The sequence below is a fragment of the Haplochromis burtoni genome, unplaced genomic scaffold (genome assembly GCF_018398535.1).
Source record: "Haplochromis burtoni strain Fernald_Lab_line unplaced genomic scaffold, NCSU_Asbu1 Contig_448, whole genome shotgun sequence".
NCBI lineage: Eukaryota > Metazoa > Chordata > Actinopteri > Cichliformes > Cichlidae > Haplochromis > Haplochromis burtoni.
The window spans coordinates 190,091-205,959 of record NW_024582809.1 but is presented as its reverse complement, the minus strand read 5'-3'; the positions used below and the strand labels follow the sequence as shown (position 1 = coordinate 205,959).

At 39.7% G+C, this 15,869-nt stretch overlaps 1 protein-coding gene across 3 annotated transcripts in view; it reads left to right on the top strand.

Moving 5' to 3' along the window:
- The window catches only part of LOC102306165 (microtubule-associated serine/threonine-protein kinase 1), an 81,432-nt gene that overhangs the window by 53,917 nt on the left and 11,646 nt on the right, over positions 1–15,869 (top strand). For all 3 annotated transcript variants that reach the window (XM_005945748.3, XM_005945747.3, XM_005945749.3), the window contains 12 exons: positions 700–909; positions 999–1,100; positions 4,154–4,286; positions 5,823–5,890; positions 5,993–6,069; positions 9,673–9,881; positions 10,710–10,848; positions 12,098–12,230; positions 13,205–13,370; positions 13,589–13,690; positions 14,154–14,276; positions 14,409–14,518. In XM_005945748.3, coding sequence (XP_005945810.1) covers positions 700–909; positions 999–1,100; positions 4,154–4,286; positions 5,823–5,890; positions 5,993–6,069; positions 9,673–9,881; positions 10,710–10,848; positions 12,098–12,230; positions 13,205–13,370; positions 13,589–13,690; positions 14,154–14,276; positions 14,409–14,518 — 1,572 coding nt within the window. The remainder of the gene's footprint in view (positions 1–699; positions 910–998; positions 1,101–4,153; positions 4,287–5,822; positions 5,891–5,992; positions 6,070–9,672; positions 9,882–10,709; positions 10,849–12,097; positions 12,231–13,204; positions 13,371–13,588; positions 13,691–14,153; positions 14,277–14,408; positions 14,519–15,869) is intronic.

The window sequence follows — 15,869 nt, the reverse complement described above, 5'->3', positions numbered from 1 at the left end:
GCTTAAGTGTCTTTACTTATTAGAAAATAATAGTAGCATCCTTCCAGATAATTGTTTGCTTCACCATATATGAGTACTGGTAATTTCTGAAAATAAAATAGGCAGAAAAGGCACATTAATTCTCTAAAGCAGCACTTTACTGTGGCATAAGTATAGCAAGCTGAAATACATACAGATTGGAAGCACAAAAATGCACTCAATATGAAGGTTGAAAAAGTGACAACAAATCAAGATAAGCCTTTATACACACAAGTTTGCAAAGTCTAATGTGGTTGTCGGTCTCCTCCTGAGGTTTGAGTTTTATGAATATGATGGAAATACTAAAAAGAATAACACAGTCAAAAGAGGTGCAATAGCAACCAAATGAACAAGGACCGAACACAGGGCGCGTCACGTTGTGTTACATCACTTCACACATCACTTTCGTTGAGGTGCCTTAGCTGAGCTGAGTTTCTGCAGCCCGAGAAAGAAACATCCTAAAAAATCTTTTTTTTTCTGCAGGGAATGAACAGTGAAGTGCAAAAAAACATCAAGGCCCTTCCACAAAGGCTTGTTCAGAAAACAATGAGTGTCGTGTCTAAAGTAGCACATTTATATAGAATGTGTGGAGCTGGCTGAGCACCGTATATTGAGATAAAGACAGGTGATCGTATTATCTTACACTCACTGACTATTAACCACTGTTGTGTCTCTAATCAGGCCACAGCTCAGATGGAAGAGAGGTTGGCAGACTTCATCCAGAACTACTCCCCAGAGAGTGTTCTGCCACTGGCTGACGGGGTTCTCAGCTTCATCCACCACCAGATAACCGAGCTAGCCAGAGACTGCCTGACCAAATCACGCGAGGGCGTCATTACCAGCGTTTACTTCTGTGAACTGCAGGAGAATCTGGAGAAGATGCTGCACGACGTGAGTTGTGTAGCAGGAATCTGATGTGATGTGCTTCCAAACCTCGCTAACTGACCCTGTCTCTCCAAATTTCTGTCTTTCTTCATCAGGTCTACAAGCGCTCGGAGAGCTCGGAGCTCACCTTCGTCATCGAGCTTGTCAAAAAGCTCTTCATCATCATATCTCGTCCTGCCAGGCTGCTGGAGTGCTTGGTGAGTTCCGCCCTGCTTATCTGATTGTGGCTAAACTTTCAAACACATCGAGAATCCAGATTTTCTTTGTTTCTGGAGGCATTTTCTACCCCATTGAGCTGCTCGAAGATACTCCCGTCCTCCCACATGGAAACGGAGGGTCGAATATGCTGAACTGGCACTACAGAATCTAAAAGTAGGGCAGAGTGTCGACTGTTCGTTCATTCTGAACAGATGAAACATAAGTGTGTCACTGCAGGAAGCTATGCTGCCACTCCAGTCAGGAAAGGTTCAAGTTTTGTTTAATCTTTTATGTTGCATCTGTTTTACCAGTATGTTATTAACAGAGAAAGACAAGACAGGATGTCTTCTTTATGTGTTTCACTTTTGCAACATCCATCTACACCAGTGTTGCTGGTGTAGAGACACCAGCAACACTGGTGTCTCTACACAGCATTAGGAGGCCAACATTTTGGCTACTAAGCCAGAGAAGATGTGTGTGGTAAGTTATTGCCAAATAGCAACAGACCTCAGACCATCCCCTGGGGTATCCCCTCTGTCTCAGATTTTAGAGAATTCAGAAGTAATTTGAGCCTTTAAATTCCCTGCATTTCCTGTGTTGAATCTTGCATATTTGAATCTCTAACCAACTCTGCTTGATTTGTTTTTATTCTGTCATAACTTCAGCGCACACATAACACATTTATCACCAGTTGGTAATGAGATACAGGCCCAATCCAGTGGAACATGGAGATGAAATAAGCAAGATTATAAAAGACAAGAAAGGCAATGCACAACACCTCTTAATCTTTGAATTCAGGTAGTTCAACCCCTATTGCCACAGGTGTATAAAATCAAGCCTTCAGGAACAACAGCCACTCTGCCATGAAATGTCTGACTACATAAAGTTAAAGTCCTGAGGTTCATAGTGTGAAAAGTCACAAATGCTCTTCTGCTTAAATAACTGCAGAGGTCCAAACCTTGTCTGTCATTAACATCAGCATAAAATACTGTGTATCAGGAGCTTCATTTGCCATAAAACTGCCAAATCAAACATACGCAGCTACAAGCTGTGGTGACCCTTGTGATAAGGGAGCAGTCAAAGGTAGCTAGCTAACACGTTTTTAAAAGAAATACTGACATTGACCATCAGAGTACAAATAACTTCATCACGATGTGATTTAGTAGCATGTCATATTTTTTCCCCTGTTAATTACATGTAAAAATTTGAAATTTTAGACATACCAGTTGCCAGATTGCCATGAATTTGTGATATTTTTTAAACCAAGCCAGAAGATGTATCATTATTTGTTTCACACCTGTCTTCTCTTGACATGCCTTTGCTTGCATTTGGAAGTAGCTGCTACAATCCATTCTCTTGCTTCCCGTAAACGTTGCTTTACCTACAGCATTCTTAACACATGGGAGTGTATGAATGTTGAAACACACTGCATTATACATGGAGGTCATGGTTTTGTTCAAGCTGTGTCATTCAGCACATCAGTCATCCTCTGTTGCTACAAATTGCATGATTGTTGCTTTAGGATATTTTTCACTCTCGTTCTTCCCACCTCCTCAACTTGACCGTTTTCACAACAGAACATCAAATCCAGTCCAAGACGGAGCTGTGTCCTTGACATGCTGATTCATTAATTCAACAAAACTTATTTAGTAATAACAAGCCTCTCTGCATCCACAGGACACACCTGAATATCAGCTCCCTGATTGATGGTGCGGTCCCTCCTCCCAACCCCTCCCGGCTCATCTTTCTGTTGCCAAGGCGACCGTCAGAAAAGGTCGATAGGGTCAGGCAGGATGTGGAGGGGACTTTAGATCTTCACGGCCCGTGGGTTAGAGAGGAGAAGGCACACACAGATGAAATGTTGTCCATGTCCGTAGAGTTCATTTAGCATTCAAGTCAGTCACAAGGTCTGATTTGGTGAAAATGTCACACAGTCAGAAGGCTGTTAGCTGCAAGAATATTATCCTCCAGCAGCGCAAACTATCAGAGAGCCAGGTTAATTCCCCATCTCCGTACTCCTTTTTTTTTTTTCTCTAGTCGAAGGGAGCAGATATGAGAGAGAGCATGGAAAGAAATGATCCTGGCTGCCCCAGGCTTTCTAATCAAAACGTTACTCCACCAACAGCAATGAGACCGAATCCCATAAGACACCACAAAAGGCTGTATCATAGGAAAAAATGAACATTTTCAGAGAAAGCAATTTAAAGTTTGGAAGTGTATTAACACTGATTGTGTTTGTTTGACAGCCCTGTAACAGTGTTCGGTCATGAATTTGCTGCAGGTTGAACTAAAATCTAGTTTTATGATTATAAGTTGGATGTACTCTTAGAATTACTTACTGTTTATGTCACATGGCACAACATAACATCGTTTTCTTTATGCTCGACTAGTGTTAGCTGTTATCACATCCTTTTGTGACTCCACACTAGAGCGTTGTGGTTCAGTAGCCGGCTGTTGAACTGGAAAAACGTAATCTGACACTCACTTTGTTATTGTGTTTTATCAACACACTACAGTTTGGATATTTTAAAGTATATAAATAAGGATATTGGTTCGTGATTTTAATTGAAATAGAAACTATAGAAGTAGAAATAATACGAGGTAATAATTTAACTTATAGCTTTCACAGTGTAAATATTTGTTGGGTTTATCAGTTGAATCTGAATTAAATGTAGATTTTTGAGTGTTTAGTCTGGTGATTCTCAAAATTATGTGACCTTTCATGAAATATATAATCACTGGCCAGTTTTTAAGGTACACCTTGCTAGTGCCACATTGGGTGTCCTTTTGCCTTCAGGACTGCTTTAATTTTTCACATCACAGATTCAACAAATTGCTGGAAATATTTCACAGATTTTGATGATTGCAAACATAATTCAAATTTTTCCACATGTTCAGAGAGGCTGTGCTGATTTCATTTGTCTTGTGTTGCACACGTCACCACTTCAGCAGTGGTCTTTGTATGTGAGATCATGTTAATTTAAGATGCATGTACAGTACGAGTGTTTTGTAGCTTTTCTTGACCCCTCCTTGTTTGTTGTTGGAATTATAGGAGTTCAACCCAGAAGAGTTTTATCACTTACTCGAAGCAGCAGAGGACCACGCCAAGGAGGGACAACTGATGAAGGCAGACATCCCTCGATATATTATCAGTCAGTTGGGACTGACCAGGGATCCACTGGAGGGTAAGAAATGGGAATAATAGGTTTCAGGTTTTATTCCAGAGGTGTATATATAATAGAAAATATGAAAACAAATGGAAGTGTAAAGTTTTTAATTTGCAAGAATGCTTTCCAACAGATGTTTGCTGGTTTCAGTTGTTTACTTTCACTCCCAGAGCTGGATAAGTAGATCAATACCACTTGTGTCTGAGTCCGGATTTGATTAACCTACTTCTCTATAAAAGCCGAATGCTGCTGGAAAGAGCTAGCCTGGTACTGTTCAAGGGGGGAAACGGAGCCACCAATACAACTGACTGTACAGATTAGCATGCTATGCCTGTTAATTTAGCAAGTTAGCGTAAATAATGTAAGATTTTGGTGGGAGTTTTGTGCTATAACTCTCCAGTTCAGTGACTTCACATAATCTTAGTATTAAACTGATACAGTAGGAAATAGTGACACACTTTAACAGCTTGATGTTTTTGCTTTAGTATGTTAGCAAGATTTGGCAGCAGTAGTCGTTGCAAAAGTGCATTTCATTTAGCTAACGTGGCTTCTCACTTGTGTCTTTTCCTCTCATCCTATCTGCAAGCATGTGAGAGAAATCCACAGAAAAAATGTTTCATCTCTATTTTGGGTGGTGGCAGTATGAAGCTTTAAAAAGTGCCACTTTGAGATATTGATCAGCTTTTCTTTACGTCCATGATGAGGATATATTGAGATGAAGAGTCTGAGCTGCTTGGATCATTTGCTGTCTGGTGGTGCGGCTGCAGTTCTCTTTTTCATTCATCATCATGGCTCGAAATCAGCCCCCAAACTCACAGTTCACTATTCCCATCTGTTCAGCCACTCCCAGTCTAATCCATCAAGAGCTCGCATTAGCTGATGGGTTAAATGGCTCAGAATGACTCTTCACAATAAGCCACGGTGCTTTTATTTCAGAATTCATGAGAGATGTATCTGGTTATGTCTTTGTGAGCTAATCTCTTCTAACAATGTGCCTGCTGATATCTTGATCTTGCACTTTCTTTAGCACCTACATTGTCATGCATAGGCACACATGCGCACCCACATAGCTGCTTACACTTTCGCACTCACATTTCTTTTCTTGGTTTCTCACACAGAAACAGTGTCAAACAGACACTGACAGAATATACAGTTTCCAGCTCAGTGACTTTTATCTTATATAAAGTTTAGAACTACAAAGGGGCTTTCAAAAGGTAATTATCATTCAATTATTTCAACAAAACAGTTGTGTAATCAGTGTATTCAAGCAGCTGTCACATACAAAACATGCAAGAACACTGGAAATTAGCTGCCACTCCTCTGCCACTGTTCATGAGGGGAGTAAGAACAAAGTGAAGAGGAGGGAAATCTGAAAGAGAGAAGAAAAATTAATAGAAAGAAGCTGTTTTAATTCTCATATTTTACTTTGTGGGATTTGGTCTGTAGCGGTTGAGAGCTGCAGTTTTTCTAACTGCTCACAGCGGTGTGGGGGGCCTAGTGTCGCTTTTTATTGTCACTTCAGGTTTGTCTGTTAACTAACACGTGTCCCAACAGAAATCGTGGGCTTTGACAGCTACGACAGTGAGGGTCCGCACACTCCAGAGACCGATGACTCAGCAGAGGTGACGAGGAAACACGCATGCACAGACACAGGAAACAAATTACCTGTTTTGTTTTGTTTTTAACTTTGAATTATAATTGTAAAACTCTGGGGATTTCATCAGGGAAAAGGGAGAGCCATCAAGCCACCAACTGAGGAAGACTTTCAGACCATAAAACTGATCAGCAATGGAGCCTATGGGTGAGTAATTGATTAATACGTCACTGATCACACATAGAAACCTAATCGTATCCAATTTTTTCCTTGAGCTTTAAAACTAATCCAGTGGTTAAACTTGGTAAAGCTCATGAATCTAAAAACATTTATATTCGAGCTACAATACAGATTTAATGTCTGTCTTTATGTCACACAAAGGGCAACAGCATGAAGAATTTGGATTATGAAAACATCCAAGAAAGCTATTTATGAAGAGATTTCTAACAAGCTCTAACACAAACGGCAGAAAGATTGTCAGACTGAACAGCAAAGATCTAGAACTGGACTTGAATGTGTATAAAAAATATTTGTTCAGTCTAAATTGGAACTGGTCAAATCCATCGGGAGCAGTGCAACAAATATTTGAAACAATCTCTCAAAAGTGGATGCTGGTGCTGAGTTTACACGTTTGTCCCTCTGGAGCCATTAATTTGAAAAATTCATTAGCCAGTTCAGTTTTCAAAAATTTTCCACTCTGGTAACTTCCTGTTTTAAGACCGGATGTACATTTCCGGTAGCTTTATTTTGCGGTCAATCGCTACTGTGAAGATGGACTCCAAAATCATGGCCAAAATATGAAAACAGAAAGATTGCGTTAAGTTACAAAGAGCAGAAGGTGGGAACACTCACCATTGCTGTGTCATAAAAAAAAATCGAATTATCAGTTTTGACGTTTGAAGAGTGGAGATCGATTGGTTGTTTACATCACTCAACACAAGCAGAACTGCATTTCAAAATGAGAAGACACATCGTCCACATTCAGAAGCACGTCTCTGTATAGTGACAGTTCTAATGATTTACAGGCAAATGTTCAGCATTCAAATTACAGGCGAACATTAGTCAAAGCCAGATGTCTCCCCCGTTATGTCGACATCAGCGTGCACAGTCAAGTACACACCTACGCAGCACGTCAACAGATCGTGGAAAAAAAGTAACCGGATCTAAAAAATGAATGAATGATTGCTGGTAAGGGTCTCGATATATCAGTACTTACGAAGGGTATGTTGTGACTTACCTTCAAAAGCCTACAAATACTGAGAAATATCAAATTTGAATCCTTTCTCTCCTTTGCTCTGGGGCGCGGGGGGAAAATATCGACAAGTCGATGAACATCATCTACAGATTTATTCGGTAAATGCCCAAGACGTCTGGTGGACCCGAAAGGTCAAATGCACAACTTAAGAAAATACAACAAAGAAAAAACCCGCAAAAGCACACAAAATAAAATAGAACATGATTAAAACACAACAGAACTAGAAAAATACAACTGAAGTATTTTTAGGGAGATAATAATGTGACGGACCAGCTGCGGATGTAACAAGCTAACACTACACGGCTAATAGCAAGCGTATCTACAGTGTTATATGAATCATGCGATTAAAACACACGTTATCTTGCATCTTTTTCTTCTTCTTCTCACAAAACTGATGAAGACTTTTAAGCGTGTCTCGGTGCAGTCCATATTTTAGTTTTTGTAACCGCTGCAGTTGGTCCTTCAGATAAATGCCTCATTTCTGTTGTGTTTTGCGTGCTTATACAGCGTTTTTTCTATGCAGTCTTTTTCAAGTTGGAGTGTATTTTGAGCTTTCAGGGCCACCGTACCTTTGACTATAAATAACTGAAATTTATAACTTCAAAGCTTCTCAAGAACGCATTTGTCTTAAGTAAAGCCGAGCAATTCACATTTGCTACATGTTACTTCAGTAGTCCGATGACAACTGCATAGTGCTGTGCAGGTGGAGGCACTGCCTTTTCACCCACGTGATAGCGCTATGACACATACAACTCGGTTAGGACATTTAACATTCATCCGGTGACATTTTTTTCCTGTGCAATTTAATGAACTTCATGTATTTGATGCATGAAGTCTCCTTTATCCTTGGCTCAGCTCTCTCATGCTGGCACATCCGTCATCTTTTTTTTTTTGCCTATTTTTTTTTAGCAGGCTACCACAGAGAGACAGATAACCATTTACTGTCATGCCAACAGCCACTTCAGAATCACCAGCTAACCTAACCTTTTGCTTTCAAGGTACTCAAAGCACTTGTTACACTGCAAGCTGCATCCACAGACACTATTTTGTTCATGGACACATGAACAAAAATGTATGTGGGGTTCAGTTTCCTCCCAAATCCCTGACAGCAAGTTTTTAAAAAAACAAAAATGTTTCAGATTTCTACAAGTTGACATCTAAATGGTTGAATATGCATGATTTAACGATAAGATCACTCAGAAAGCAAGACTAGTTTACTGTAGAAATTACATGTTCTTGCCTTTGTCAACAGCCATAGTGAAAGTGGCCAAGATCTTGTGTTTTCAAATTGCTAGTTTGCTTTATCAAACAAGTGATCATAAAACAGTTTATGTACCAGTTTTGGTACTTGTGTCCGCCTGTAAACGATTTCCCTATAATGTAATCTGCTGATATGTTGTTACTGCTGCAAAGCTGATAATGGTTTCTGTTCCCAAAAAAAACAAAATCATAATGCCCTGGGTTCATAAATTGAAGGTTGGTAATCATTAGATTTTCTATTAGCATAATGATCCCAATCATGCATCCAAATGAATCAACATTTAATAGAAAATGTTACTGGGACACGGTAGCAGTCACTGAAGTCCTCAGGATCCTGGGATGTAAAGAAGACAGTGGCACTGTGAATACTAATATAAATACTAATGATAATACCGGAAATGTGAGCAGGAGCCAAAAATACCAACTAAAAGATGATGAAGCTTGGGAAAAACCCCTGAAAACTTGAGTTAGATCACAAAACAACAAAGGTACTTCTATTAGTATTACCAAAAATAGAATTTGGTGGTTGTAAATTTTTGTTTAGATAAAAATTATTAGCAAGGTTTTATGTATTTTTAGTGTAAAAATATTTTATATTGTCTTGTAATGCCATGAGGGTTGAAATATAATTGGCACTGCACAGAAAAAAAAGAAAAAAGAAATAATAAATACAGACACTAAAAGCAGCGCTTAATCCTTCATTCTGTCACAGAGAATAATTAAAACGCACAGAGAGATTCAGATGGGATGTATTTTAAAATGCACATTTGACATGTTTTCAGGAATCGGGATTGTCGGGGGTTCAATGATTTGAAAGGAAATAAAATAATAATACATTTAAAATGCACTTCACAGCAAAGAGACGGCCAGTGGGGATGTAAACACACGAGTAACATATGGTCTTCTCTCCACCTTGACCGGGTCACATGCTGCTGCATGTTAAAGGCTGTCACAAGCTGAGTAAGGTGGATCAGCGAAGAAAGAGTTGTACTTGGCAGGCCAGCATTATTCTACCATTATCTACCCACGAGAGAAAATGGGTTATTTTTCAGGTGTAGTTCAAAAACTCGGTTCAGGATCAAACATAAAATGAAGATTACGAGCTGGGGGGTTGACATTTTGTGCTGGAGGTTTTCAAGTCTTAATATCCTCCTTGATGTGTCCACACAGTCACACTTTATTGAGCTCGTGTCTGAAAGGAGATGAAATATCCTCTGCAGTTTGTACCACCTGCTGTTTTCCTCAATACCTCATTTCTTCTTCTTCTGTTCTCTTCTGTCTCCCCTGCGTTGCAGCGCCGTCTACCTGGTGCGACACAGGGAGACACGTCAGCGTTTCGCCATGAAGAAGATCAACAAGCAGAATCTGATCCTGAGGAACCAGATCCAGCAGGCGTTTGTGGAGAGGGACATACTCACATTTGCGGAGAACCCCTTCGTCGTCTCCATGTTCTGCTCCTTCGAAACGCGACGACACCTCTGCATGGTCATGGAGTACGTTGAAGGTAAGGGGGTCGGCGGTGGTTTTTCACTAGATCTGAGTTCAAATTGATAAGATTGCATGAAGCTACTCTAAACACGTGCCTTGATTTCTTTTTTGTTGTGTGTTGGTCAAGTTTGTGCCTTGTGTGTAAAGTAACACATTTCCTCCCTGACTCTTTTACATCTGTGAAATAACCTCCAGCACATCAGGATACGCTTTTCACGCCACCTTTCCTTTGGATGCTGTAGCCATGGCCTTTTCTGTTTTATCTACATTTTTTTATTTTAATTTTCATTCAATTCCTGGACTTATTTTTTAAAATTGTGAATAAAAATTGCCACCTGAGCCTCTGGCTTCTAAACCGAAGGTCAAGCATTCAGGAAACGTGCAGTGAAGTATAATGTCTCAGTTACAAAAAAGGGCAGGGGAGTTTTACTGGCTCACGGCTAAAGCTCGACTCAGTTTTCCTTCTATTTGTGCTGAATTCTATTATTTTGTCAAGATCGCTGTTGATTCACAGACACACTGAGCTGTCAACGGTAGGTACGAATTTATGACTCATGTATGATGGCAGTGCCAAATATGGATGGCACAAAAATTAATTAAAAACCCAAAAAATAGAAACATAAAAAGCAAATCGTTTTACTAATTCAGAAAAGACTTCTAATGTTCTGGTGATAAAAACAATGAGTCACATTTAATGAATTTGTTCTCCCTAATCAGAGCATCAGAATATGTCTTTCTGGGGTTTGGCACCATTTGTTTGAAAGTTTTAACACGTCGAGCATAGATTTATGTTATAACTACAAAATCACATTAACAGTAACGTGTGTTGTTTATGTGATTGCAGGTGGGGACTGTGCCACTTTGCTGAAGAACATCGGGGCTCTGCCTGTTGAGCTTGCGAGGATGTACTTTGCTGAAACTGTATTAGCCCTGGAGTATCTGCACAACTATGGGATCGTCCACAGAGACCTCAAACCCGACAAGTGAGTGTTTAAAATTTATATTATCAATCAATATAATCACTTGTTTAATTACACCTGTTCAAATATATTATTAACCAATCATATGGCAGCAACCCAGTGCATTTTGGGTTGTAGACATAGTCAAGACTGATGGCCTGCACAGGGTGTACCTAGCCTTTTACCCTATGACAGCTCGAGCCCCGTGTGATCCTAAATCATAAAAGTGGATGGAGAGATGACTGAATGGATGATAATAATAGTAATAAAAAAGAATAATAATAATAGACATGGACCGAAGCCTAAGATAATGCAAAAGCAAAACATCCAAATTTTTCTTTAACAAACAACCCTTGATAAAACTTTAAAAGTCAAAAGCCTGGATCGCTGATCGGGTGCATTCATTAATCGAATTGGCAGCTTACACGTCTGGAAAGGCACCATCAGTGCTGAAAGGTATACACAGATGTTAGAGCGGCACAACCTCCCATCCAAAGGTCTTTTTCTGGAACAGCCTTGTATATTTCAACAAGACAATCAAAACTGCAAACTGCATCGAGTGCAACAGCCTATTAAACAAGTCCAGCTGCTGAACTGGTCGGTGTCCAGTGTCCTCTGTCCTTTCACTAACTGGAAACTTAAAAATAATAATGAAACCAAAAATACAACAAAGAAGACCCCAGACTGAATCCTATATGGGAACAGGAGATTTTCCTCTCCCAGAAGTTCAACAACGGATCTCCTCAGTTTCCCGACACGGCTGTGGCCATGGTATTTGTAATGCCTTATGTAATTTGTGTAATACACTGGGGTATTTATAATCAGAGGTATTTATATCTATTAGAACTATTTTGTCATGTTTTGTATCTTTGTAATATATTGTATCATTTAATTTACTTTAATTGGTTCGGTACTTACTGTGTCGGAGCTTCTCTGACTGCATATTTTCACATAATCAGAGCTTAATAAAGTATTCTGATCATGGCCCAGTCCCAACTTTTTTTTTTCAACATGTTTAATGTATTTAATTTCCTCAGTTTAAGTATTTGATGTGTTTAATGTTTTCTATTGCAGATAAAATATGGGTTTACAAGATTTGCAAATCGCTGCATTCTGTTTTATTCAGATTTTACACAGCTCCTCAATTGCTGAGGGATTGGTTTGGATTGCTTTATGGCTTATAGGTGTATAAAAACTTCTGTTTTTGGTTTTGTTTGGGGGGGCTTTTCATGTCATTTGCCAGAATGAATGCCTGTTTTCTCTCTCCTTGTAGTCTCCTGATTACCTCCATGGGCCACATTAAGCTGACTGACTTTGGCTTGTCGAAGATGGGCCTAATGAGCCTCACCACCAACCTGTATGAGGGACACATTGAGAAAGATGCCAGGGAGTTTCTGGACAAGCAGGTACGGTACCCACGACCTCACACCGGTCACATTAAACATGTTAAAATACGAAGTACATCATTTCAATGCAACATGGTAATAATTCATTTCACTTTTTAATTAGTAACTTTATGAATGAGGTGCATGTCCACTTAGAGGCTAATTAGCTGAATCCCATTTTAAAAAATCCTTTTTTCAACCACGCATACAAACCTGCCAAGTCATCTGGCAAAATCAATATTATCCGAACAAAGATGCTGCATTATAATGCTTCCTGTTTAGTCTGAATAAGTGAATCATTAATGCCCTCCATCTCCATAACAATCCTGTTTTGCAATTACAGTAATTGTTTATACTCTGAATTAAACCAGTCATGAGCAGTCAGATTGGGCCGCGTGTCCTTTTCATCTTCTCAGTGGAAGCAAGCATCTGTGTTTCTGCCAGTAATCAGCTCACATCTGCAGAAACAGACTGCAGCTTTGTGGTGGAGATTATGGCGGAGAGAGAATTTCTCAGTCAGTCAGAACTTTTACTATTGGGCTGTCCTGATGTGTCTGATATAATTTGTCCACAACTCTTGTTTTGGATAGTTCCCACTAGGTGTCACTCAGTGTTGATGTACTGTTTGTTTATCCAGAACACTTCCATTACATCCAGTCAGGGGCGTAATTTCCAGGGGGGTTAGGGGGGTTATGACCCCCCCAATAAAATTATTAATTATCTTGCATAGATAGGCTGTTGACTTTCTTTACTAATTTCAGTTATTACCAGCAAAATAGTTGCATGTTTAATCATCTAGGAATTTATCCAGATTTATTTATTTATTTAGACAGAGATCTTGACCCCCCCAATGTTCAGCACAAAGTTACGCCGATGTCCACAGTAGCAGCTTATTTTTATTAAGGATGATTAACTTGTCTTTCTTCCTCTTTCTCTCCTTTTCTCATTTTCCTTTTTCTTCCATTCCTCCAAACTGTCTCAATCATTGCTCACAGGTTTGCGGTACTCCAGAGTACATCGCTCCAGAAGTGATTCTCCGCCAAGGCTACGGGAAGCCGGTGGATTGGTGGGCCATGGGGATCATCCTCTATGAGTTCTTAGTGGGTTGTGTGCCTTTCTTTGGAGACACTCCTGAGGAGCTGTTTGGACAGGTCATCACAGGTGAGGAAACTGTGATAAACCTATGTTGCTACTATGTTTTAAATGCCTTTTCAAACTGCAAAGATTATAAGTGGTTAATGATAAGTGTACTAAGACTTAAAGCCTTCTGTAAAGGTTAGAAACCAAAGATTTAAAATTCTGTTCCAGAAACTAAGTATGTTTTTTTTTCTTTATTATTATTCTGACCTTTTTCTCTCTGTTTCTTGTGCCTCTGGTAGATGACATAGTTTGGCCAGATGGTGATGAGGCCCTGCCTGCAGATGCCCAATCCCTCATCTCTGCCCTGTTACAGACCAACCCTCTGGTCAGGCTCGGTACAGGTACTGGTTTGCTCTTTCACTTGATATCTGGTTTGACATGTGCAGCTATTTGCAACAAGAATAAGAATGCAAAGTAACATTAAAAGGAACAGGTGTAATATAAAACAAAAGTATTTTGGGTCTTGTTTCTTTTTGTGCCCACAGAATATGAAGCTAAAGCTAGCCACTGGCTAGCTTAGCTGAAAGACAGATAAAGCCACCTAAAACAAGCTGTGGCTTTAAGAGAGCATAATAATCCTTCACCTCTTGACACAGACAGGAAAGCTGTTTCTCCCCTGTCCATCTATAACTTTCTGGCACAAGCGTTTATATAATGCATTAAAAAGTATCATAAAAAATCTTATCATATCCACTTGGCATTCTGCAATATATTTTACATTTGTTCTTGAAAGACTATTCATCTCATTCATCTTTATTTTTGGATGAGGGTAACAATTAATGTTGTTTGCACCCCCACCACCAGGGGGCGCATTTGAGGTAAAGCAGCACTCCTTCTTCAGTGAGCTGGACTGGAACAGTTTGCTGAGACAGAAGGCAGAGTTCATCCCTCACCTGGAGTCAGAGGAGGACACAAGCTACTTTGATAGTACGTGTGTCTGGATTTATGTGAAATGACATTAATATTAGGTTCATGGGTTATTTAAGGATGTTCTGACACAACCCCAGCCGGAAAATCACATTTTATCTTCTCTGCCTCTCTCTCTCTCGTGTCTGCCAGCTCGCTCCGATCGTTATCACCACATCAATACGTACGACGAGGATGACACCAATGACGATGAGCCAGTGGAGATCAGACAGTTCTCATCCTGCTCTCCTCGCTTCAGCAAGGTCTGACTTTGCCTCTCACTTTTTTTAATCTCTGTCTCAGTCACTTTTACTTTTTTTTTCCTCACTCTGTCACATTTTGTCACACAGACATCGGACAGGATTAAATGAGTGAAGAGACAAGATTTTTAGATAAAAGTAGGTCATCCTGTACATAGTGTAGCATCTGGAGGTCGGACCAGGTCTCATGTCTGCTGCTAATAACTCTAATTGGACTCACTCCGCCATCATCACTGATGCTCTTTTCTCTTTCTATTTTAAGACAGTCAGGGTCTTCCACCTGCTATTTTTCTAATTCCTCACACTACATTTTTTGCTGTTCCTATCTACAGATGTGTTATGATCCAGACATCTTTTTAACTATATTTGTTTTCACATTCACACTTTCTGCTTGGCTCCTCCAATTCTGATCTGTGACTCCCTCTTCTGTCACACTTTCTCTCTCTGATGGGATTTTCTCACCTCATGCTGTCTTTTCATATCTCTTTGTCTAACTCGCTCTGCCTTCCCTCCATTTGCTCCGTCCACCCCTGCTTGGAAACAGAAAGTGCCTCAATGAAATCCCAATTTCAGTTAAATTTAAAATAACGTTACAGTTAGCGTTGCAAGGCTGTTTGGCAGATTTTTACAGGTATTGCACGTGAACAGAGACATCTGCCAAGCACCCTGAAACGACAAGATCTGTGGCAAATACACTTATGAATTTAATTCATTTTAATGTACTGCTGTAGAAATATCATTATTAATAATGATAATTTATTCATAAACTACTTTAATTATTAGTTAAGTGGCTTAGATAAGCAAAAGTCTGCTGGTTTGACTTTCTTTGGTGTGAAGACTGGGTACTTCTCTCTTACTTGTGTAGCCCTAAAGATAAATCTCTGACATTTGGACTGAGAGTGAGACAAACTTTGGTATTTTATTTGAAAGCTTTCTGACATTGTCCACACCAGACTATCAGCACGGGAACAAGGAACCTTACTCGGAGCATGCAGGAGGGAAAGCAGATTGTCAGATAAAGACTAAAAGGAAGACAGGAATGTTTATACACAAGGAAGTGATTACTGATTAGCAAGGTTTCCAAACTCAAAATAAGACAAAACCCAGACACTGTGACACCAAGCTATTAGATCATTATCCAAGAAATTCAAGAACAATTTAATTAGTATTGTAATGTCGTTCTGCAACCAACAAGGGCGTGAATGCAAAACTTAGACCAGCACACTTTTAAAGTAGGTTTGGTGATACTCATTAATCTTTCTTCTGCATGCTATAACAAAATATCATGTGTCACCTCATACATCAGTGTTGCTAGACCCCTTTTTTGGGACAAGTGCCCCAGTAAAATCTCAGG